The following is a 22,615-nucleotide window of genomic DNA, read 5'->3' on the forward strand; positions in this document are numbered from 1 at the left end:
GATACATTAAACGCATATTATTGAATGCTATATGTACATATATACAAGGCGTTTGAAACTGAATTAGAGAACTGTTTCATGTTCTATGACCCATAAAATATTTTGAACTTCTTTGACCATATATTGATCTTTTGATAGACCCATTGAATAGCAAAATTTAACCATATTATAGGCCGTTAAATCAGATATAGTTCGTTCGTATGTGTTCAATCCAGTGATGATAAATTTCACATACAATTGTATCATTTTAGGGTTCGATATAGACGGTGCCATCGTATCTTCTAACGTAGATAACAGCTTTTGTTTGTAATGTCGATTTGATTGCCGGCTCAGGTTACTATTTTTGATATAACTTGAAATTTTAGAATTGTTCGAAAGATGTTCCCAAATTTCTACGAATTTTTTAGCCAAAAATTTTTCTCCTTTATTTTTGTCTTCTTCAACAATTTTGATAACAAATTCAAGGGCAAGAACAATAATATTGTCAGATGCGTAGTCATATGGATCATTTTCTGAAAATGTTGAAAGAGTGGATGCTCCTGAAACCAAGGTTAGTAATACGGGCCAATGCTGCGATATAATTGGTAATAATAACAGATGATTTTCCGTCAATATTGGATAGATATTAATTAATGTTTTTATAATTTGAATCCTCAAGTTTGTTGATGGGTGAGACAATAATCTGAAACCGTAGTTGAAAATTTTCTGAACAATAAAATATATGTCCTTTGGTATGCGAGAATTCCATAACTCCTGATCATCATTTTGGTTTGTTTCATCAGTTTCATCCTCTTCATCATCTGAATCAACTAATTGATCTCCAAATGCAGTATCGGGCTTCCTTTTAAAATATTCTTTATTTGAATCATAATCATTCATAGGATCAATGAGTCTATTTGAATCATCTATTAAGGTTGACAATTGCTTAAAGTTTGATAAGCCCCATGGTTTGTATAATGAATTATTAATACTGGGATCTGATTCTTCTTTTGACAATATCGCTTGTTTTAAATACTCATCTTTAATCTGTTGTATTAATTCTTCAAAAACTATGAAAAAACCTTCTACCAACGCTGAATAACCATGATACGAATCGATGAGTATAAACATTTTGGTTAAGACATCCAGTAACTGATTAGTTAGTAAAAGCTTAATTCCTGCAATTTTTAATACAATTAGTAAAATGCCAGGTAAAGCTGGGGTCAAAGTACTAACAACAGATAGTTTTAGGCTTAAACAATCAATTAGATAGTCCAGGTTATCCATCACTAGTAACTCTAGCGATCCATTATAATAGTTTTGGACAATAGATTCCAATGATGATACAGCATGCATTTGTATCAACGAGTTTGATTGGTAAGTTAGCGCTTCTAGCAATGGATATAAATAATCAATAAGAAAATCAGTTTGAAAATCCGACAATGGTAAGTGATTAGCAAGCTGCCCTATAGAATCAATGGCCACTGCATAAGCAAATTCATAGATCTTATATAATTGTATTTTATTCTTACTTGTAACATTTTCTGGTGAATTCATTAGTGATGAAACTTCATCTATTAACTCTTGAGCTTTACCCATTATTAAATACGACATTTCTTCTATGTTGCTTTCATTAGGTATTTGTGAATTGGTCACACTATCCTTCAGTTCGAATACTAAGAATTCATTTATATCAAATGAATCATTATTAGATAAACTTTGAATTTGTTTGCTATCTCTAGACTTATACGCACCCAACAAGTTATTGGCCATCCAAAGTGATATAGCTTTGTCTAGGTACTGAGTCGATATATCGTTAACACCGGGAATATCATTTCTTAACAACAAATTTTCAATTGTTACAAGTGATTTGCTTTCGTTTGACGCTCCTAGCAAAGCAATAAAACTGAGAAGACCCACAAACCTGTTTTCAATAAAAGGCGAGTAAATACCTTTGAAATAACTCGAAAGCATCTCCGAAGATTCACTATATGGCTTAACCCCCGACCAGGTTTTGGACAATATTAACAAATTATCCATATATGCGTTTCTGTTATGACTGTTATTAGTTAGGCGATTCTTATCATCAACTCGGGTTAATTTGTGAGCATTAATGTGTGGTGGTAATTCAATATCGTCTAGCTTATTTTCTGATTCATTTGCATTATCAGAAAGGGTGCCATTAATTGCTAACGGAAAAAGTTCCTTACCTTTAAGCTGGTTATTAAAAGCAAAACAGTTAACAAATTGCAGCTGCAAATTTTGCGTCAATTTTAATTTTAAATCTTGTACAGCATCCTCATTAGTGAACAAATTATTCGATAGTTTGTTTAAGATGCTGAACTGGAACTTAAGTGAAACAATGTAGGAATTGATTTTCTCATCATCAGTCGAAAAGATAATTGACGATAACTTATTGTTAATAAAATCCGCTAGTTTCAATTTTACGTGATTGTAAAGTAATTGTTGATTCTTATCATTTGTATCGATTGCTGATATATTCGAAATTACTAACGAAGTATACTCATCTATCTTCATTTCTTCTTCAGTTGTTTTCTGAATAGAAGTAGTCTCGTCGGACGTTAGGATGGATACCAACATAGATAATACATCTAATGCTATAGTACAGAAGTCTTTAAATAAAGAAATAAAACAGTTTTTGAGTATTTCATTCACGAATGAGATTAGTTCATTGGATACCTGAGTCTTTGTTCGCACCTTCTGTCTATTACTTTGGGATGTTAAGAATGTTCTGAATAAAATGGTCAACGATATTTTCAATTGCTTTGCAGTAGCAAAGAGCCAGCTCGTAGTTCGATGTTTATTACCGGTTGCTGGTATTTCTAGTTTAATATGTAGCGTATCCATTTTTGCTATTGTGTGCTCCTCTTCATTTTGATCTTCCCAGAGTTCATTCAACTTCTGCAAATCTGGCTGCAAATCCGATGAGTCGAAGCTAATCTTCAAGTCCCTATCGCTGAATACTTTAACTATCAACTTCCTTAATAATTTTAAAATGCCACAAATAATAGAAAAATGCAACGACTTTGAACTTGTTGAGAAATTAACCAAATGAGATACAGACCCAGGAAATATATGTGATAATTGTTCGGATGATACCTTTGAATATAACACATCAATTGTCTCGAGACAACTATTCACAAGAACTATTTCTTCCTGCGTCGTTGGGTTTTGCAAGCTTGCAAGTATATCAAGTAAAATAGTAGTTGAAGATCCCAACATTGTCAAATTTTTGGGATTACTTGAAAAATAATCAACAGGCAAACAATATATCAAACTATTCATGACATTAATAGCCGGCTGCTTGAACGAAAACTCTTTTTTCTCAATCACAGTGACACCCTTGGCCCCAACATTATTATCTACAAGGAACAATATTAATGGATACAATTGATCTAGTAATTTAACGTCCACATTATGACTCCACGAATGTCTGATTAAAAATGCTATTATGGCGAGCAAAATCGATATTATCTCGTCATTTAACGCTGGCTGCTTCAACAAGTTAGACAACGGGAAAAATACGTAATCGGCTATATTGGCGGATAATCGATAAGCACCAAACTGGGAGTTTTCACGATAATGCGCATCAAGAGTCCTACTCACATTATTTAATCCTGAAATCAACTTCTGTGAATCTGATTTGAATATTGGGTTCGGTAGTAATGCTAGCTGCGTTAGTTCAACACAGAATGGTTTGATCGCAGAAAATAGCAGCAGCGACAATGCCCGTTGCACATCCTGTTCTTCACCCCCTACCTTACTTATCACTTCATCAACAGACATTGATTGCGATTCTCTCCAACTGTATGATCAACTCTAATATGTAACAAGCCCATAGAATATATACCACTAAGCTTATCTAGTAACTAGCATTTTGCCATTTTTCTTTAAATTCACGTGACAAATATATCGTATTGAAATTTACTTAGAGTCAGCGTAAATTTAGTCATTATGGAAAGTGGTGAAAATTTTTCAAAACCCTACTGGAAGAAGATAGTATTTTACTCTTTATATAGTTTTATACTAATTTTAAAGTTTCGACAATCATATAAACAAAATAAGGTATGTTTTACTGAATACCATCGATAAAGCTACCATGAAATTTCCAAAAATACTTCGACACTTGGACCAAGGTGTCTTGAATTATTTCCAATCATACAGGTATTAATATGAGAATCTAATTATCTTGAAGAATGTTACCAAAGCTTAGCAATTGTATGTACTACAAGACCGGTTTTGAGGATTTTCTTTTTTCTTAACGGAGGATGGGTACATGTTCTACTTTCAACACTATTAGAATAATAACCCTCGAGATGTTAGATACCTTGTATTAAATTAACTACTTATTTAGTTATGGCTCATGAATCCATTTTTATTATTGGACACTCATGTGGCTTTTTATTATTTGTTTGATTGTGGAGTCAACGTATACTAACTAGTATTTAGAAAAAATGACCAGAACTTCTGTCTTAGCTGATGCTTTAAACTCCATTAACAACGCCGAAAAGACCGGTAAACGTCAAGTCTTAATTAGACCTTCCTCCAAGGTCATTGTCAAGTTCTTGACTGTTATGCAAAAACATGGTATGTTTTGATTCCTTTGATTGTAACAACACATTACACACCCTCCCTTATATCTCTAGCCCCGGATTGATAACTGGATGGATTGATCGGTGTTCAGTCCCTTTCTGTCTTTTAAGTATTCGGAAAAGCAAAGTCTGAAGAAACATTCCTGGTTTTGGTATGCCTTATTTATAGGGTACCTATTATCTCAATCGTTTGTTTTTTCCCCGACATTTATCTTTCTCTATTCTAATGTGTTGTGAGTTTTATCCTTGTGACAAAACAATTTACTAACAGAAACTAGGTTACATTGGTGAATTCGAATATATCGATGACCACAGATCCGGTAAGATTGTCGTTCAATTAAACGGTAGATTAAACAAGTGTGGTGTTATTTCTCCAAGATTCAACGTCAAGGTTGGTGACATGGAAAGATGGACTGACAACTTGTTACCAGCCAGACAATTCGGTTACGTTATTTTGACTACTTCTGCTGGTATTATGGACCACGAAGAAGCTAGAAGAAAGCACGTTGCTGGTAAGATCTTGGGTTTCGTTTATTAGGTTAAATAGTTTGTACAATATATAAATTAATTTCATTTTGATTTTTAGCATAACATAATCGTGTATTTTGTGTAAATAATTTCTCATACTTATTTTAGTGAATTCATAATGAAATGCTGTACGGATTATAACCACATGAAAAAATGCCATTACCCGAGTCACTCAAGTTTTTAGGCTCTACTTTATCGTGGACCTTGAAGGCAGGGTGTATAGCTCACTTGTTACATGAATATGTATACGAATTTACGGAAACCAGAGGAGAGTCAATGCTCCCAACTCTACAAGCACACCATGATTATGTTCATGCCTTGAAGAAGCATAGATTGGGAAGGGATTTAGAAATAGGTGATTGCATAGTTGCAATAAAGCCAAGTGATCCAGAACATCGTGTATGTAAGAGAATAACAGGAATGCCAGGAGATATCATATTGGTTGATCCATCATCATCTTCGGAATTGACCAATAGTACGGCCGAGTGCATTTCCCATGACGGATTTAACAAATATATTAAAGTACCCGAGGGTCATGTTTGGGCTACAGGAGATAATTTGTGCCACTCATTGGATTCAAGGTCATATTCAGCGTTACCAATGGCATTAATCAAGGGGAAAATAATAGCTGCTAATTCAATGGATAGAGGGCTTAAAAACGAAAATGGGAAGTTATGGTTTTGGAATTTCAGGTGGATAGGCAATTCCTTTGTTACGGAGGGATAGATTTATGTAAATACTTTATTTGTGATTAATATAATGATAATATTGATGTCACTAGAAGTGTAATTTCATTCTAATTTGACGTTTGAAACCGGCTAAATATCTATATTAACAACACATGCCTCAAGCTCTACCAGCTCTATGGTATTTTGCTAAATCTCTGAAAACTCTTGATCCAAAATAAATACTTGGACCTCCAAGGACAAAAGCGTAGAACAAAGTAACAAAAATAGTAGCACCCAAGTAGTATCTAATGAAGGTGAATTCAAAACCAACTAACGATATTAAGAACCCTAAGTTATAAACCACTTTGCATCCTGAAACTTGATTAAATGTTCCGAATAAATCGGAGCCGATCATAGTGCCCCAGGCAACAACTAACCCGAAGAATAATGCTGTAGCACCACCAATAAATACTAATGGAATCAATGGATTCACGGTTTTTGGATCCTCTCTGAATTGATGGTGAATTTCTGGCTTAATTCCATTTCTTTCAACTTCAGTATATGTCGATGATGCTTTCAATTCTTCAGTAGGAATAATCTCAACTAAAGACTTAAATAAATTTGCACTACTTCCAGAATCACCCACGATTAAATTCAAGAACAACTTGTCTTCAATCTTCAATCTTTCTGCAATTTTTTTAACTGGAATGGATAAAGAGATTAGCTTGGAGCTGGCATCAAATTTAGGGACATATGAGGAATCTAACCCTTTGTTATTTCCTAAACTAACAACAATCTGATTTGGAGCCTTCGAGAAGTCATCTTTCAAATTCAAGCTGATGTCAATCTTATCCTTTGGTGAATTGATGGATAATTTTTTGATTTCTTGTGTATTCATTTCTCCGAACGCTACTGATTCTCCGTTTGATTTAATTGAGCCTTTAGAAATAGAAAATGCCCACGAAACAGCAAACAATTGTAAAAAGATGACTATCGAAGCGAAAGCTAACTTCATTTTGATTGTATAAGTCTATATGTTGAGTCTAATTGAATACTTTCAAATATCTACAGTTTTGTCAAGCGTGTTCGATTAAACGGTGTTCAATCTGAATAATGACACAAAGTCATGAATACAAGACCAATATGAAGCATTTTGTATTATATAGGTATTAGATAGCAAAATATAGACTAAACCCAGAAATAAAAGTACATAGACAGTTGACATATATTTGAAGTAAAATTTCACTTCACATGTAATATAACGAGTGATTAGTGGTGAAAATAATGAATGCAAAAAAAGGATATAAGTCTCACATAAAATTCTTGAGCTTTCCTACTCCGTATCCTCAGTAATGGTATCCTTTATAACAATGTCTTCATTTTTGTTGAGAACATCTTCCAATTCAGCTACATTGGGATCAGATTCTTTCAGTTCCAGGATCACTTTATATCCAGACGACTTATTTGTATCAACAACCACATGAGACATAGGTAAGTCAAATTGGGGAGGCTTTCCGTCTATATCTGTAGTTTTCTCTCCATCATCTGAATTGGTAAAGCTGTCGGCAAACTTTTTGACTTTTTTCTTCAAATAGTAGCTTACCGCCAGGACTATAATCTGAATCCAGGTATCCGATTTGGAACACATCGAGATAAATAACATGAGAGATCCCACGAATATAGATGTAGTCAATATAACTGGTACAAGGATAAAGGCTAGATGTTAGTTGGTGGCCTCTTTTGAAAAAATTGTTTTTATGGAAATACGTACAAACAATGATAAAGAAAATAAAGAAGACTATGGCAAAGAATGCAATAGTAATTGATGAAATTCCGAACATGAATGCTATCAGCAGGAATATTAGAAGTATCAACGGAACAATTATCAAAATTGATATCTAAATTCAGTTAGTTATGTTCTTATAGTATTTAATATGAAAAAAAAATAACATACGGTTGCAAGAATAGATCGACATTTATTCGCTCTCCCTATGAGTAAAATTGACTTTTTTATCTGGCATTTACAGTAGACGACCTTGCAAATGATAGTTCTGATTGTGGTTAATATGTCATTCTATAAAGAACTGTTGGGACTTTATTACGTACTTGATGAATTCTTTACCGATATCAGAGTCATCTGTGAAATGATCAATAAACTCCAATGTAGTATACGTAATACTTGCGATTATAACAGATATTCTATCTCTAATATGAAACGACACTTTACCCATATCTCTGAAAGGAAGATTGGTATATGATTCTGATATTTCAGTAGGATTGTTTGTTGGATTTGCTAAGTTTGAACTGACTTGTTCTTGGAGTGAAATATTACTGTTTTGTTTATCGCCCTCTAATAATGATGCATTTATGATTTTATTTGATTTCTTATCCCCAGGTGACGACAGCTCGGATTTTGAGTGTTCATAAGGATAACTTTTAGAGGATTGCATTGTTGCTTTCAGTTGATTGTAAGAAACCAGTATATTACAAGAATTTTGCAACAACGAGAATGCTCATTTTTCACTGAATATAAAATATATGAGATCTAAAATTTGAAACTTGATAATAACTAAGACTGAAGTGAACCATCGTGAGTATTATTCTTCAATTCTGTAATTCCCAAATCGGATTGCATATTGTATTCAACATGGACTTGTTTGAGATACAACGGAGGTATTTTAGGTATACTGGCGATTGATTCAAACAAAACGGCCCCCATACCACCAAGTAGATGACCTAAATTATGACAGTGGATTAACCATATTCCCGGATTGTTTGCAGTTATTCTAATAACTGAATGACCTTTAGCAGGAGTGTAGGCTATGTCAAACATTGGTGGGTTTTCAAAATTCAAGTTTGTATAATTGTTTTTGGCAGCTTCTTCAACTGTCGCATACGGAAAGTTTTCTGTCTCACTATAACTAATTAAATGAAATAAATGTCCATGCATATGTATTGGGTGATCAATAGTCCTAAAATTATTGATTATAATATCGACAATATCACCTTCTTGAATATTATCAGTCAAAGATCCGTTAAAGGACGCAAATGTATTCTCCTCGTCGGAGAAATCCATATGCAATAAAGGCTTCGAAAGCTCGAATCCAGCAGGTAATTTGGTTCCATCTTTGAACATGCTGAATTCAACTACCCCCGTTCTATTCAAATAGAGTTCGAAAGTATGATCTCCTGTTTTACTCGCATTAAGTTGATCGACTTTACTCAAGGGACCAGTTTCATGAGGCCAAACCAGATCGTAATTATCTTCGGTTAGTTTTCCATCTAAATCTTGAAATTTGATACCATTATTGATATTGTTTCGTTGTTGAATGTTCTGAAGCTCAACAGACGAAAGAGTAGAATTATCACCGTATATCAAATATCCTAGTGCCTCAATATATTGGGGTGTTTTAATTGCTGCGAATCTCATTGCAAATGGGTCCTTGGAGTTCTTATGTTTGCTTGAATTTGTTTCTAAAAGAACCGTATACCTTGATCCAACTGGAATAAGTAGTTGATGTACAAGTTTTGGTCGTATAAACACGCCATCAACTGCAATTACATAAAATTCGTGGTCATCAATTGAAAATGCTTTCGTATACTGTCCACCAGCATTTAAAATATTTACATATTGCCAAGAAGAATGGTTTGTAAAATAGACATAGTTGTCTCTCGAAGTTGATTCACAGCGCCTAGAGAAACCAGGGCTTTCAAGTCCAAAATTATCAAGTTTGAAGTCATGATATCCGTTTGTCTTCTCGCTTCTAATGCAGCCCATGGAATCGAATTGTGGCACACGATCAAGTTTAGATTTTGACCCCAATCTGTGGAATGTTGAATACTCATGGCAGTATATTCTACCCTTACCGTTTAACAATATACTCAGGATACACAATGGATCAATGCCGTAATGGAACATTCTCGCCATGATGTCATCCATTGGAAGCTTGAAGGAATCGTCCGCGATTATATATGAAGGTGATTTTTCTAAGGATTCTATTAGATCTAACTCCTCTTTGCTCTTAACAATTAAATCATAAGGCCTCTCTCTTGCTTTATTAGGCTTAATATAAATTGGTCCGTATAGTCCGTCTGTCAGATAGCCCCGGTAATGTGCATGATACCAATAAAACCCGTACTGATCTTTCAATTGGAAAAGATATGAATAACAATCACCACTTAGTATTGGATATTGAGTTATCCCAGGAACACCATCGGACCATGGCGTACCCTTTTGCAAAATGCCATGAAAATGTATTGTTATTGATACTGGTAAATAGTTGACAACTGTTATATTAACCCAATCCCCCTCGTCACCTTCAATAATTGGCCCTGGTGATTGGCCGTTGATTAGGAAATTACTCTTATAAATTCCATCAGGGTTACCATATGCATGTGTTAATTCCAATCTATAATCTCTTACTTTCGGTTCACCAGCTGCAATATCTAGGTTACCATCTACAGTAGATGCATAAATAAATGGCAAAACCATTAACGTAACTAAACCATAGCCAATTTTCATGCTTACCATTCTTTACTCGATTATTTGTTGGTGTAGACATTACAATTATTTTTCTAGAGAAATTACATGATATATTAGGCTTAAGTATATAATAATAATTTATAAGCAACATAAATTACTTCTAATATCGTCCGATATCTACTCAGTATGGTTATTTTGCAGCATTTAAAGTAACTTCAAGAATAAACTGTAAAAAATTGAGGTTTACAGTTAAATTGTTTCAGTGAAGTTTCTTCAAAACTTTCTTGATTTGACCAACTAGTTTGAAACAAGAAAAAAAGGATTGACAAACAATCATGCAATTCTTATCAGCAAAGTCATTATTATATGCTAGGGTACTGTTGTTGGCTGTTCTTGCCTTTTTTTGCATAAAAGATCCCTCGGTCTTGTTGGAATCCGGGTTTGCTGTGCTCTTAGGTCAAGCAATGCAATTAAATATCGTTTTGGTTGATAGTTCCAATCCATTACTAGGTATCACAGCCGTTGCATTCGCTACATTAGCAATTTCTGATTTTATTCCTTTATTGGCTGATAATATTGAATATTTCGAGACTATTGTACCAACCAGATTATTCCTTTATTTTGGATTAGCAGCATATTCATATGTCACTAGTTCACCATTTTTCAGTAGCAATGTTATCTTTGTATACTCGTTCTTTGAAATATGGTTTAATTTCTTAATCTACAACAATTTAAGAGATGAAAGATATTATAGAATTAAGAAGTTTATCGAAGAAAATGGTGACAAGTTGAACCTTGATGAAGCCGTTAAAGTTGCTGAAGTTGACTAATGTATATTACGTCTATATCGATAAATTAGGTATTTATTCATTAATAAAATTTAAAATTGTCCAATTTAGACACTCCTCGAGGTCACTTAAATCATTAAAGTTGATCAGCAAAACATTAGCACCTTGCTGATTATCACTTATTTTCTCGGAACTCTCAAACTTGATAATATTCAAATTAACAATCAATGTACAGAATATTTCAGTCGAGGAAATGTCAATATAAATCTTTAAGACTTGACCATCTTTCAAGTTATTGACAGTAACCTCGAATGAGGTCAAAGGTCTTTCAATTGATTTAATGAATGGGTTTACGATATTGTCTTGACTCTTTTTCAAATTGACGTATTTTTCGTAATCAATAGTAAGCTTTACTTTCTCTTTGAATTCGTTCAGATGAGAATCTAGAATATTCAACATATTCTGTACATTTATCTCGTGCCTTATATGACCTAGTAACGGCCTTAAGATCAATGGATGCGAGTTGCTCTGTTTCCATTTTGTAATAGCCGTAGGAATTTTTTGCTTTAACTTCAAGTTATATTTATAAAAGCAACATAACATTAATTTTAAAAGCGTTAGTATAGACTGAGCTTTTTTATTATTGATTGATGATAACTGGTTGATATTTTGATAGTAATTGCTTAATTCATCCTCATTATTTTCATCATAAATTATAGATTCTATCTCTATGATCTCATTATTTATTTCAATGATGATCTTATTAGCTATAATCAGCACGTTGTAGTTAATTAAGTACTTAGCTTCTCTTGTTAATTGATAAAATAAGTCCTCCTCAAATAAGAAAAATCTGGCTTTTTCTATATCATTAATTATTCCATACTTGCTGGTATTTATGAAATTATTCTCAAATATAGATTGACCTGTAAGCATATAATCATCATCAATTTTGCTAAGAATTTTGACTCTTATGTACTTATAAACTTTATTCGTAATTTTATTTGTACTAGACACTGGATTAAATGATATTTCACCGGTCTGGTTGTCCTTTCTTAAAATTGCAAGCCCCCTATCATGATAACTAGAACCTGAATCTCCGTAACCATATCTCACGCCAATTGCCCTTGATCCATTTGCAGGGTCTCTTGTTTTGTACAAAATTTCATGATTCCCAAGAACCAAATTAATCATATCCCAATATCTTTTCTCCTTTAGGACTTGTTCATTTAATCGTAAACTTGCGTTTTTGAAAGAATTGGTAATCTTATTCAACGATTCCAACTTCCAACCTTGACCAATTACGGCAGAATTTTTATATTTCGACGTATCTGTATTATTTGACAATCTGTCTGAATTTAAGGATCCAATAGGGACACTCTTGGATAGATGTGGTGACATTGTAGATTTACCTATGTTTGGTTTAACTGTGGAAAGTAATAATGAGACAAAATCTAATGATAATGATGTTTCATTCAAAGCAGAATTTATATATTTTGATAATTCAAACTTTTGCTTCTGAAAGTTTTCAAACGTATTTTTAGTGTCTATTAGATCATCTGTGCTATCAGAATGAAGTAAAGTCTCTTTGTTATCCATATCCTTGTCTTCAATTTCTTCTTCATTTGTTTTTAAATCTTCGGTCAGTGCATTGTCGGTGCAGGCAATCTCTTGTTCCAAGGAATCCTCTGTAAGATTTAAGAATGACAGCCTTTCTATTAAGATTCGAGGTATCAATTCGGCCATTGATAATTTATCCCTAGTAAGATATGGTTAATAGGTGGTCTTGAAAATTATTGAAGAATTTATAATACTTACTCATCTTGAATGAATGGATCTTTATATCCATCTCCATACAAGTCTGGATCTATCTCTAAATGAACCATATCTCCCATTGGCAGTTGAACTGTTAAGTCACTTAAAAACTGTACTATTATAGTATAATGTCATGAACTTGCATTAAGCATTCCAGTAAATGTCGCGATCGACTAAATTGCAATATCTTGAGATTCCGAGCACGACAAAAAATTCTAATAATGCTCTGTATTATTATATATTATATAGAAAGACTACATAACCTAATCCATAAAATCATCTAAGTCACCTTCTTCAATAGCCTTCAATAAATCTATTTCTTCTTCTTTGGATTCTAAACTATTCTTATTTGAATCTAATTTGTTGTTATCAGAAGGATATCTCATAGACTTAACACTATCATTGTGCAACGATAAACAAAACTTGATTCTTTGATCAAATTCACCTTGAGGCAATTTAGTTGAATATATATCCAATAATTCCTTACTCTTCATGTAACCATGTTCATGGTTAATACTAGCTTCTATAACACCATCTCTGATAGCTTTTGAGACTATGTATTCAGTCAGCTCTTCCGAATCCAAGTGTAATTTAATACAGATATCCTTCAATGAGATTTTTGAATATGATAACGAAATGACTCTGATACCGGTTTTAATGACGTTTTGGCCCAATCTTGAAACTAAGGTAAAATTGTCATCCTTAACGAAATAGCTTTCATATTTTTTCAAGACTTCACCGAATAATTTCAAGTCACCCAACCTAACAGCTTTTGTAACCATAAAATAAGGTTCAAAGTTGCCCGCATTGTTTTTGAACACCTTCAATTCTGGAATATCACCCATTAATAATTCAATAATGATGCTTAATTTGGTTGCAGATTGAATAAAGCCGTTAGCCAATTGGGTTTGCGGAGTTTTTCTGATAGCTGCTAGAACATATTCATGAGCTAAGGAGTAGTCTAACTGAATAGCATTGATTTTAGCCAAGTAGTAATAATATCTCGCGTATAACGCATTACCAGCATTTTCAGGAAACTCAGTCTTTTCGATCAAGTTAGTTGCTTGGTTAATATCATGAGATAAAAGATAATTTCTCAATAACAAAGTTATGATGGAAGCTGTGGTTTCGCTATCGTGTCTTAAAGTAGCAGTCCTTAAGCTCAATAACAATGAGGGACGTATGGAATAGTAATCTTTAGTCAATTCCTTAGTTCTACTGATGTAGAACCATATTTTAGCCTGAATGAAATCCAAAGAACGACGATTGAATGTTTGCATCAAATAAATAATCTTATCGTTGAAACTATCCAATTTCTTTAATTGATCCTGATCCAAAAGATAAATTTGAAACAACAAGTGAATGTACAAATCAACTTCTGGCAATACACTTTCATTTGAGTTAATCGATTCGTCGACGTCCATTTTATCTTCATTGGTCTTAGGCGTTCCAATTATGTCCACAAGATACAGTTTGTTTGGATGATCGTTTGCGTATGTTTTATTGATGATGATTCTCAAGCATTCTGGATTCTGTGATATCTTAAGCCTTAAGCGTCCTAAATCACGGAAAACCTTTGAAATGTATCTGTTATCAAAATTGTCTGCCGCCTTCTGTAAGAATGTAAATGATTCTTCGATTTCCTTCACCAAACCTTCGGTCTCATTGGCACTTTCTGGTTCTTTAAATTCGGCTGAAGCCTTGTTCTTAGATATTTCAGACATTTTTTGAGCTGATGGTATATATAAACAAAATTGGCAAATGAATTGACTATTCCTGGTGAGTCCTTAATCAATAGTATACGTTGCCACCATATAGTAGAAATCGTGAAAAATGCGATAAAATGTAGATTACCTAATACGGAAGTAAGTGTAAACAGATCATGATTGGGATTTTCCTGGATCTACAATATGAACGTGTTAGTGCTAAGGACGTTATTGCAATTTATATATTACACAGTCTTCAGTAAGAAATGTTATAACAGTATGTATTACTATAAGTCATTTAGACGATGCTTTCAATTTCAATGGCTTGAAAGAGGCTATTGCAACCGCTAACTCAGGTGTTCGAATAACGAGTTATTTTAGCCCTGGATATAGTTTTTCGATCTACACTAACGTAATATGGCTATGTTTCAATTCAAGAATTTTTGAAAAACAAATGTAAATGGATATCCAAAGAAATTTTAGTAGGAAAGATAATTTCATAAACTTCAGAGATTTGTTTGTTCAATATGCTTAGACTGAAACTGCTCGATGGCCAAAAAGATTTATCACATTAGACTATATTGGAACCAAGTAAAGAAATCATATATAACTAGTTAGTTTAAATAGATTATAAAAGACACAGAAAAAGCAATTATACTAGTGTAGCAGTTAAAAAAAGACTTATATGAAATAGCATTAAATTAGCAGCACGAGTTGGCTTGGTTTGAAGTTAAGGATTGACCTCTTAAATTGACGTTTGATTTGCCACTGTTAGCATTATTAGCGTTTCCTGATGAGGTATTGTTTGTCATTTGAGCCTTAATCTGTCTGGCCATGGTGTAGAAAGCTTGCTCGACATTGGTAGAAGATAATGCTGACGTTTCCAAAAATGGGATATCCAACGCGTCAGCAAACTCCTTAGCAGCCGTGTATTCAACAACCTTCTTGTCGGATAAATCAGCCTTATTACCAACCAATAATTTCATAACACCCCCTGTAGCATAACGGTCAATTTCCTGTAACCATTGCTTGACGTTGTTAAACGATTCTTGGTCCGTGACATCGTAAACGATGATAATACCATGTGCCCCACGGTAGTATGATGACGTGATGGTTCTGAAACGTTCTTGTCCAGCAGTATCCCAGATTTGTAACTTGATGGTCTTACCATCTAATTCGATAGTTCTAATCTTGAAGTCAACACCAATGGTTGAAATGTAGTCTGGAGTATAAGTATCATCGGCGAATCTCAATAATAAACACGACTTACCAACTCCTGAGTCTCCAATCAATAATAACTTGAATAAATAATCGTACTCGTTATTCATTATATATAGGGCTTCTCTAAAATGTTAATTAAAGGGGAATGTTGTTTTCAACTGAAATGCAAATTTTATAAGTAAACTATGACTTTATCAACTAAAAATAGTTCAAATATGGGTATACTTAATAAGATTTCTTCTTATTAATGTTTATAACTAGTTTTGTAATGATACCCTATATAAGTAATGTTATATTATTGATTCTTTATTGTGAATGAGTTCGAATTTCGAGTCTTTTGAGAAATAAATTGCCATTAAATATTGACAATATTACACGACCACTATTGTTTAGTACTAAGCTACTATTATTACATTACACATAGCATATATATGTATCTATTCTATCTTGTGGGCAAGTTCATGTTCCGCCTCCTTGGTGGTCTTTTTGCCAGTTGCTTTTTTCTTTGCAATCAAGAGCATTTTGTAAAACCAGTACACGTTCAATATATTAAGCGTAAAATTCAACAACAAAGTACCAACAGGTAAGACTTTATAGAGTTGATCCCACACAGCGAACATATCACGGGCAACCACGATAGCCGAGTAGAAGCCCCATAAAATTCTGACGGTGAAAAATGTCACCAACAACAAAATACCGTTCACGATAACAGTGGCATCACTAACGAAGCCTTCAGGCATCTTTGATGCAAACCAGTTGATATTGACGAACGGAGTGCTCAATTCGAAAAGCAAGAACGCCGGAACCCATGGCAAGCAAAATCGGAACAATGTGCTGCCAAACACAAAGAGGGCAGACACAGCATGGACAAGAAACCCGGCACCAAACAAGTTCATGTACTTAAAACACACCACCAAGTCCCACAAAAAGTAGCCCACCGAAATCGAGCTGACGAATCCTCCATACGGATAGTATGCGAGTACGGCACTGGTGGGATCGACCTCCCTGTTCTTCCACGTAGGATGGTTCCACATCGGAATCAACGCGAGTACCGAGACTACGCATTGTACCATCGAAACAACATGAATATCGAAGTTTATCTTGGTCTTGTAGTTCAATTGGTTGTATGACTTCCCAAACAACCTGCTGGAAACCATCGGTGACAATTTTTGTACCAAGACGTACATTAAAAATGACCCCACGATCTCATGCCAGTGTGCAACGAAAGGGATGGTAGATGTCTCAGGAAAAGGTCTGAATTTTAAAAACGGATCTTCATTGAAGACCGGTAAGAAATCTGTTAAGGACATGCTTGAAAACTCTGAGATACCGTCGAAGCCTAAATAATCCGACACAAGTAGTTTCTGATTATCGTCATTCACCTAGAATAGAATTGTTGGTATTTAGTACCCAGCTTATATAATCAAGCTTGTGAAATTTTGGAAAATTTCTATTGACAGGACGTATATAGAATCTACAAGTTTACCTTATCCCACAGTAACATAGATAATCAATTATATCACCATGTCGTACCCATTAGTTTGTTTAGGTAATCCATTATTGGATTTACAAGTTGACGTTGAACCAGAATACTTAAGTAAGTATGGTTTAAAGGAAAACGATGCTATTTTAGCCGAAGAAAAGCACTTCCCAATTTATGAGGAAGTTTTGAAGAAGTCTGGATTAAAGACCGTTGCTGGTGGTGCTGCCCAAAACACTGCTAGAGGTGCTCAATACATCTTACCACCAAAGTCCGTTGTTTACTTTGGATCTGTTGGTAAGGATGTCTACGCTGACAAGTTGAATGAGGCCAACGAACAATATGGCTTAAGAACCGAGTACCAAATTCAAGAAGAAATTGCTACCGGTAAGTGTGCAGCTTTGATCAATGGTCCACACAGATCATTGGTTACTGACTTGGCTGCTGCTAACCACTTCAAGGTTGACCACTTGGAAAAGCCAGAAAACTGGGCTATTGTTGAAAATGCTAAATATTACTACATTGGTGGTTTCCACTTGACTGTCTCTCCACCAGCTATTGAAAAATTAGGTAAACATGCTGCTGAAAACAACAAGGTCTTTGCCTTGAACTTCTCTGCTCCATTCATTCCACAGTTTTTCAAGGATCCATTGGCCTCATCGCTCCCATACGTTGATTTCGTCATTGCTAACGAATCGGAAGCTGCTGCTTACGCTGAAACCCAAGGTTTATCTGTCGATTCAAAGGATGTTGTTGCCATTGCTAAGGAAGTTGCTAAGTTACCAAAGGCTAACAACAAGAGACAAAGAACTGTTGTTTTCACCCAAGGTACCGACCCAACGGTCACTGTTACTTACAACGAATCCACCAAAGAGTTTGACGTCAAGGAATACGCCGTTAGAAAGTTAGAAGAAAACAAAATCACTGATACTAATGGTGCTGGTGACGCTTTTGCTGCTGGTTTCATTGCTGCTCTTGTTGAAGGTAAAGATATTGCTCAAGCTGTTCATGAAGGTCAATGGGCTGCATCTTTATCTATCCAAGAAGTTGGTCCATCTTTCCCATTCCCTAAGCAAACCTACACTGCCTAGATTGATACTGGTGATAGTCTGTGACTCGGTATCTTAATATATTCTTTTTTGTCCACTATATTTATCTTCTATTACTTCATTTCAACATGGGTTTTCTATACAACTTTTTTTTTACAAAAGAATTTTTTTTCTTTGATGCTTACAATACTTACGGGGTACGGGTCTATAACTGACTTAATTATTTAGATTTCTATATATTATGAATGCAAACGAATTCAACATTGTTGCTAAAACATGTTACGTAAAAACGAAGGTTAGTGAGCCCTCACTGAATATATTTAATATTTGAAAAAAATCGATGAGTTGAGTTTTAGCACCTAAACCTACGCTTGTTACATTCACTTAATTAGCTATAAACTACGCCAAAAGTGATGCCAGTTCTGAAGGATCATTATTACAGATTAGCGTCTGAAGTTCCTCAGGAAAGAATCGAAGCTGCTACAGCATTGCTTCAGGAATTAACACAAGTAAACGAAAAAGATGAATGGGACTATGCTTTGAATAGATTAATTAAAGGGTTAACAAGTTCCAGACAGAGTGCCAGATTAGGATTTTCTATGGCCTTGATTGAAGTTTTACGTGAATTAGTCGAGAAAGAAGAACATGAACTAACGGTTTCTACATTCTTACAACAAGTATTAAAGTTGAGTCAAGTCAAATCATCAATGAAAGGTAAAGAAGAAAGATCTGTTTTATTTGGTAGATTATTTGGTTTGCAAGTTTTATTAAATTCCCAATTATTATTTAATAAAAAGGTTTCATCTCCAGAACTGTTGTGTGAATTTGTTGATCAATTGGTTGAATTATCTAGCATTAAATCATGGTTACGAGAAACTTCTATCTTTACTTTGTGCCAATTTATCAGTCTCTTGAAAGACAACTCAAATGAAGATGTAGTTCTTGTGCATATTTTACAAAAAATTAACGATGTTGGTTTGAATTTAACCACCGAAGGTATTGCTGTCTATTTGTCAATTCCTCAACAAACTCGTGAAATATACGCCAATAAGATAATTGATACAAAATTAAACTGGAAAAATGGAGATCCTTTCTCCAAAGGAAATTTGCCTACTTTAGCTAAGGCCTTAAAAGATGTGGAGGTTGTTGAACCTGAAAGTGACGGAAGTGACACACCAAAAACGAAAAATGGTAATTCGAAACAAAAAGGTAGTTGGAGTCCTAGAATACACTTTGTTTGGGATATAATAATCCAACACTATAATAATCATGGCGTTGAAGACTTTGCTGATAATGAAAATGAAATTTCTAGCTCAAAGAAGCGTAAGAAGACATCGTCTAAATCTTCTAAAAAGCAAAAAATTACAAATGATAACGAAGTACCATTAAAGGAATTCTGGAAGGTTGTTGTTGATGAAACTTTGTTTGCTGATAAGTCATCACATGAACGAAAATACTGGGGGTTTGAAATATTTCTCAAGTTTTTAACTTCTATAAAATCAACTGATATTTCTTCGTTATTCACCCCGAACTTTATGAGATGTTTAATTAACCAGTCTTCCCAACAGAACCGTATATTGAATAAAATTTCTACAAAAGTTTTAAGTACGATTGTTGATAGTTCAAGTAAAGACTTTACGAAGGCTCCAATTATTCTTGACTGTCTTGTTGATGAATCTAAAGGCGGTTGTTGGAATTTTGATTTAGTTACTAAATCAAAATGTACTGATAAGTTAATTGGGGTTTTAAATGGTAAGGAGGATATCAACAGCTTTGAGGTTGATTTAGTATTGAACCAATTCAAAGACGTTTTAATATCTAAATTTAATAATGCCTTAGCTTCTCAAGAAGAAGAAGAAGAAACCGAAAATGAGCATGAAGTTATGAAAAAGTCTAATGATAATATTCAGAAATGGGCCTTGGACAAACTATTATTACTTTTCAGATCCAATAAAGCTTTACTTTCAAATGAAAAAAACAACTCTAAATGGTTGACAAAGATTTTGAAGTTACTAATTCAACATTCATTTTTCAAAAAGATAGATAGCCATGCTGTTTCTGGTAATATCAGAAAGTTATGTCAAGACAGGTTGAATTCTGTATTATCCGATATAATCAATATCCAAATGAGTGACCGTTCGTGGCCGTTGTCGACATGTCTTTCCTATATCAATAAGTTAGAAATCTCAGATGATTATGAAAATCTCTTGCAGTTCGATGAAACTTTATTGAATGTTAAAGAAGAAGCTCTTGCTGTCTTAGCAGAGATTGATGTATCACTTAAGAACTCACGCAAGAACGATACTCAGAAGAGAGATCAATTAGATTGTTTCAAGTTGTTGTTCTCAATGATATTGATACAATTTTATATGGGTGACGAAGAGGCTGTCACTGTGCTCGACGAATTGAAAATGTGCTATAATAACTTCTTTAAGCGTGAAGAAAATGAAGATACTGACTCTGCTGTGTTTTTAACTGAAATAATTTTATCATTTACATCGCGTAAAGCGACTTTACTGAAGAAACTTTCGTCTATTGCATGGGAATCTTTTTTGTGTTCCAAGGATGAAACTGATAAAGTAAAATTGAATGAAGAATGTTTGCAGTTATTATTTGATGTCTTGGAGGCTCGTGAGAACAAAGAAGGACAGCAGAAACTATTTGAAAATGAAGATGAATTCGAAGCTGTTGATGATGAAGATAATAATTCACAGGATTCAGCTGATAGTGCTGACGAAGAAAGCGATAAAAATGATGAGGAAGACTCAGATGGCAGTGATAGTGACGATGATAGTGAAAGTGGAAGCGATGAAGAATCTAGTGGGGCCAATAAATCAAATGATGTTCTTTCAGAGGTTGATAAGCAAACAAATTTGAAGTTAGCACAAGCTTTGGGTATTCCAACTGAATCGTCCGGTGAAGTCAAGTTTGAAGATTTGAGCTCGCTGGAAGATAACGATGAAGATTCCTCGTATCAGTCAGACTCAATGGAAGATGAAGAAATGATGGCAATGGATGACCAATTGTCAAAGATCTTTAAGGAAAGACATAATGCGATGTCAAGCGTCGTTACTGGTAATAAGAGAAAAGCTGAAGTCATTGAAGCTAAGGAACAGATGATTTTCTTCAAAAACCGTATTTTGGATCTCTTGGAATTATTCAACAAAAACCAACCTTCGTCCTACCTAAATTTAGCCATGATAAAACCATTAATCATATTAATTAACTTGACGATGGACAAGAATTTAGGGGTCAAAGCCCACAAGTTATTAAAAACAAAATTGAGCAAGACTAAGTTAACTAATCGTGAGTTGGAAATAAATTTTCCAACCAAAACAGAACAGTCTAACTATAAGGAATCATTGATGAGTCTCATCGAATGGCTACAAAAGGAAGCTGGTTCGAATAAATCGTCCAACCAAGCACACTCGATGGCATGCGGTCAATCTTGTATTATTGTAGCTAAGAGTTTAATTGCCGTGGACGAACTGTACTTGGACAGAATTATTGATTTGTATGCTCAATGTTTGAAGAAATGGGCAGCAAAACCTAACAGTAAAATCCAGGCTTCCATGTTTTTTGATTTTATCAACTGGTTGAACTCCAAACGAGGTAATTAAAACGTAACAATTACATAAATATGCATACACTAGTCTATATAATTTGCAATCGATATAATGTCCAGTCTCATATTTACTTAGCATTTACCCGTTTTATATGCGCCCGCGCGTAAATTTTAGCATCACTAATATTTCACCAATTAAATCCCGATCCACGACCGAACGAAAACTTATACCTTAGTTTAATCAATAATATAATTCAATTATTCAATTATAATTAAATAATCAAACATGTCTGCCTACCAACAAGCCGGTATCTCATTAAACAGAGCCTTAGCTCTCTCTGCCAAGGCCGTCAGAAGTGCTTTAAAGCCTGAATTTAAGGTTGCTGCTGAAAGAAGAGGTCTTACCGAAGTCAAGGCCATGAAGATTGAAAACGGTAAACAAGGTGAACCTAAGTCTTTAGATAAATAAATCAAGGTAAATTGAGTTTATGAATTATGTTTTATTTCGCAGGTTCTAGTTTTGCCATTTAGGGCAACATGAAATTGTGTTTAATATTTTCTTGTTTATGGAGGAAGTATCAACCAGTATAGAAGTTTCAATAAAAATATTGCAGTCTTAAGTACCAATTGTGGATATTTGTAGTTACAGTAGGCATTTTCTATTTATTTCTATAACGTTGCTAACGAACTATAGGAGGACATAAGTTCCAATAACATGTGTGA

At 34.2% G+C, this 22,615-nt stretch overlaps 15 protein-coding genes across 15 annotated transcripts; 6 read left to right on the forward strand and 9 right to left on the reverse strand. All coding sequences in view use genetic code 12, as the record gives it.

Moving 5' to 3' along the window:
* Positions 1–63: 63 nt before the first annotated feature.
* On the reverse strand, positions 64–3,786 carry DEHA2B06842g (DEHA2B06842p; the record flags this gene model as incomplete). The annotated part of the gene is made up of 1 exon (XM_457256.1): positions 64–3,786. One exon carries the CDS (start codon positions 3,784–3,786, stop codon positions 64–66), a length of 3,723 nt encoding a protein of 1,240 aa, XP_457256.2.
* A 668-nt stretch (positions 3,787–4,454) lies between these two features.
* On the forward strand, positions 4,455–5,130 carry DEHA2B06864g (40S ribosomal protein S22; the record flags this gene model as incomplete). The annotated part of the gene is made up of 2 exons (XM_457257.1): positions 4,455–4,587; positions 4,871–5,130. The coding sequence occupies 2 exons, from the start codon at positions 4,455–4,457 to the stop codon at positions 5,128–5,130; spliced, it is 393 nt and encodes a 130-aa protein (XP_457257.1).
* Positions 5,131–5,273: 143 nt separating this feature from the next.
* DEHA2B06886g (DEHA2B06886p) lies at positions 5,274–5,846 on the forward strand (the record flags this gene model as incomplete). The annotated part of the gene is made up of 1 exon (XM_457258.1): positions 5,274–5,846. The coding sequence occupies one exon, from the start codon at positions 5,274–5,276 to the stop codon at positions 5,844–5,846; it is 573 nt and encodes a 190-aa protein (XP_457258.1).
* A 120-nt stretch (positions 5,847–5,966) lies between these two features.
* DEHA2B06908g (DEHA2B06908p) lies at positions 5,967–6,803 on the reverse strand (the record flags this gene model as incomplete). Its single annotated transcript, XM_457259.1, has 1 exon — positions 5,967–6,803. One exon carries the CDS (start codon positions 6,801–6,803, stop codon positions 5,967–5,969), a length of 837 nt encoding a protein of 278 aa, XP_457259.1.
* Positions 6,804–7,121: 318 nt separating this feature from the next.
* DEHA2B06930g (DEHA2B06930p) lies at positions 7,122–7,451 on the reverse strand (the record flags this gene model as incomplete). Its single annotated transcript, XM_002770042.1, has 1 exon — positions 7,122–7,451. The coding sequence occupies one exon, from the start codon at positions 7,449–7,451 to the stop codon at positions 7,122–7,124; it is 330 nt and encodes a 109-aa protein (XP_002770088.1).
* A 406-nt stretch (positions 7,452–7,857) lies between these two features.
* On the reverse strand, positions 7,858–8,238 carry DEHA2B06952g (DEHA2B06952p; the record flags this gene model as incomplete). The annotated part of the gene is made up of 1 exon (XM_002770043.1): positions 7,858–8,238. The coding sequence occupies one exon, from the start codon at positions 8,236–8,238 to the stop codon at positions 7,858–7,860; it is 381 nt and encodes a 126-aa protein (XP_002770089.1).
* A 119-nt stretch (positions 8,239–8,357) lies between these two features.
* Positions 8,358–10,319, reverse strand: DEHA2B06974g (DEHA2B06974p; the record flags this gene model as incomplete). The annotated part of the gene is made up of 1 exon (XM_457262.1): positions 8,358–10,319. The coding sequence occupies one exon, from the start codon at positions 10,317–10,319 to the stop codon at positions 8,358–8,360; it is 1,962 nt and encodes a 653-aa protein (XP_457262.2).
* A 287-nt stretch (positions 10,320–10,606) lies between these two features.
* Positions 10,607–11,101, forward strand: DEHA2B06996g (DEHA2B06996p; the record flags this gene model as incomplete). Its single annotated transcript, XM_457263.1, has 1 exon — positions 10,607–11,101. One exon carries the CDS (start codon positions 10,607–10,609, stop codon positions 11,099–11,101), a length of 495 nt encoding a protein of 164 aa, XP_457263.2.
* Positions 11,102–11,134: 33 nt separating this feature from the next.
* DEHA2B07018g (DEHA2B07018p) lies at positions 11,135–12,951 on the reverse strand (the record flags this gene model as incomplete). The annotated part of the gene is made up of 2 exons (XM_002770044.1): positions 11,135–12,815; positions 12,875–12,951. 2 exons carry the CDS (start codon positions 12,949–12,951, stop codon positions 11,135–11,137), a joined length of 1,758 nt encoding a protein of 585 aa, XP_002770090.1.
* A 183-nt stretch (positions 12,952–13,134) lies between these two features.
* DEHA2B07040g (DEHA2B07040p) lies at positions 13,135–14,595 on the reverse strand (the record flags this gene model as incomplete). The annotated part of the gene is made up of 1 exon (XM_002770045.1): positions 13,135–14,595. The coding sequence occupies one exon, from the start codon at positions 14,593–14,595 to the stop codon at positions 13,135–13,137; it is 1,461 nt and encodes a 486-aa protein (XP_002770091.1).
* Positions 14,596–15,278: 683 nt separating this feature from the next.
* Positions 15,279–15,905, reverse strand: DEHA2B07062g (DEHA2B07062p; the record flags this gene model as incomplete). The annotated part of the gene is made up of 1 exon (XM_457265.1): positions 15,279–15,905. The coding sequence occupies one exon, from the start codon at positions 15,903–15,905 to the stop codon at positions 15,279–15,281; it is 627 nt and encodes a 208-aa protein (XP_457265.1).
* Positions 15,906–16,235: 330 nt separating this feature from the next.
* DEHA2B07084g (DEHA2B07084p) lies at positions 16,236–17,108 on the reverse strand (the record flags this gene model as incomplete). Its single annotated transcript, XM_457266.1, has 1 exon — positions 16,236–17,108. The coding sequence occupies one exon, from the start codon at positions 17,106–17,108 to the stop codon at positions 16,236–16,238; it is 873 nt and encodes a 290-aa protein (XP_457266.1).
* Positions 17,109–17,322: 214 nt separating this feature from the next.
* DEHA2B07106g (DEHA2B07106p) lies at positions 17,323–18,369 on the forward strand (the record flags this gene model as incomplete). The annotated part of the gene is made up of 1 exon (XM_457267.1): positions 17,323–18,369. The coding sequence occupies one exon, from the start codon at positions 17,323–17,325 to the stop codon at positions 18,367–18,369; it is 1,047 nt and encodes a 348-aa protein (XP_457267.1).
* Positions 18,370–18,740: 371 nt separating this feature from the next.
* Positions 18,741–21,947, forward strand: DEHA2B07128g (DEHA2B07128p; the record flags this gene model as incomplete). The annotated part of the gene is made up of 1 exon (XM_457268.1): positions 18,741–21,947. One exon carries the CDS (start codon positions 18,741–18,743, stop codon positions 21,945–21,947), a length of 3,207 nt encoding a protein of 1,068 aa, XP_457268.2.
* A 231-nt stretch (positions 21,948–22,178) lies between these two features.
* On the forward strand, positions 22,179–22,361 carry DEHA2B07150g (DEHA2B07150p; the record flags this gene model as incomplete). Its single annotated transcript, XM_457269.1, has 1 exon — positions 22,179–22,361. The coding sequence occupies one exon, from the start codon at positions 22,179–22,181 to the stop codon at positions 22,359–22,361; it is 183 nt and encodes a 60-aa protein (XP_457269.1).
* Positions 22,362–22,615: the final 254 nt, after the last annotated feature.

The sequence above is a fragment of the Debaryomyces hansenii genome, assembly GCF_000006445.2.
Source record: "Debaryomyces hansenii CBS767 chromosome B complete sequence".
Taxonomy (NCBI): Eukaryota; Fungi; Ascomycota; class Pichiomycetes; order Serinales; family Debaryomycetaceae; genus Debaryomyces; species Debaryomyces hansenii.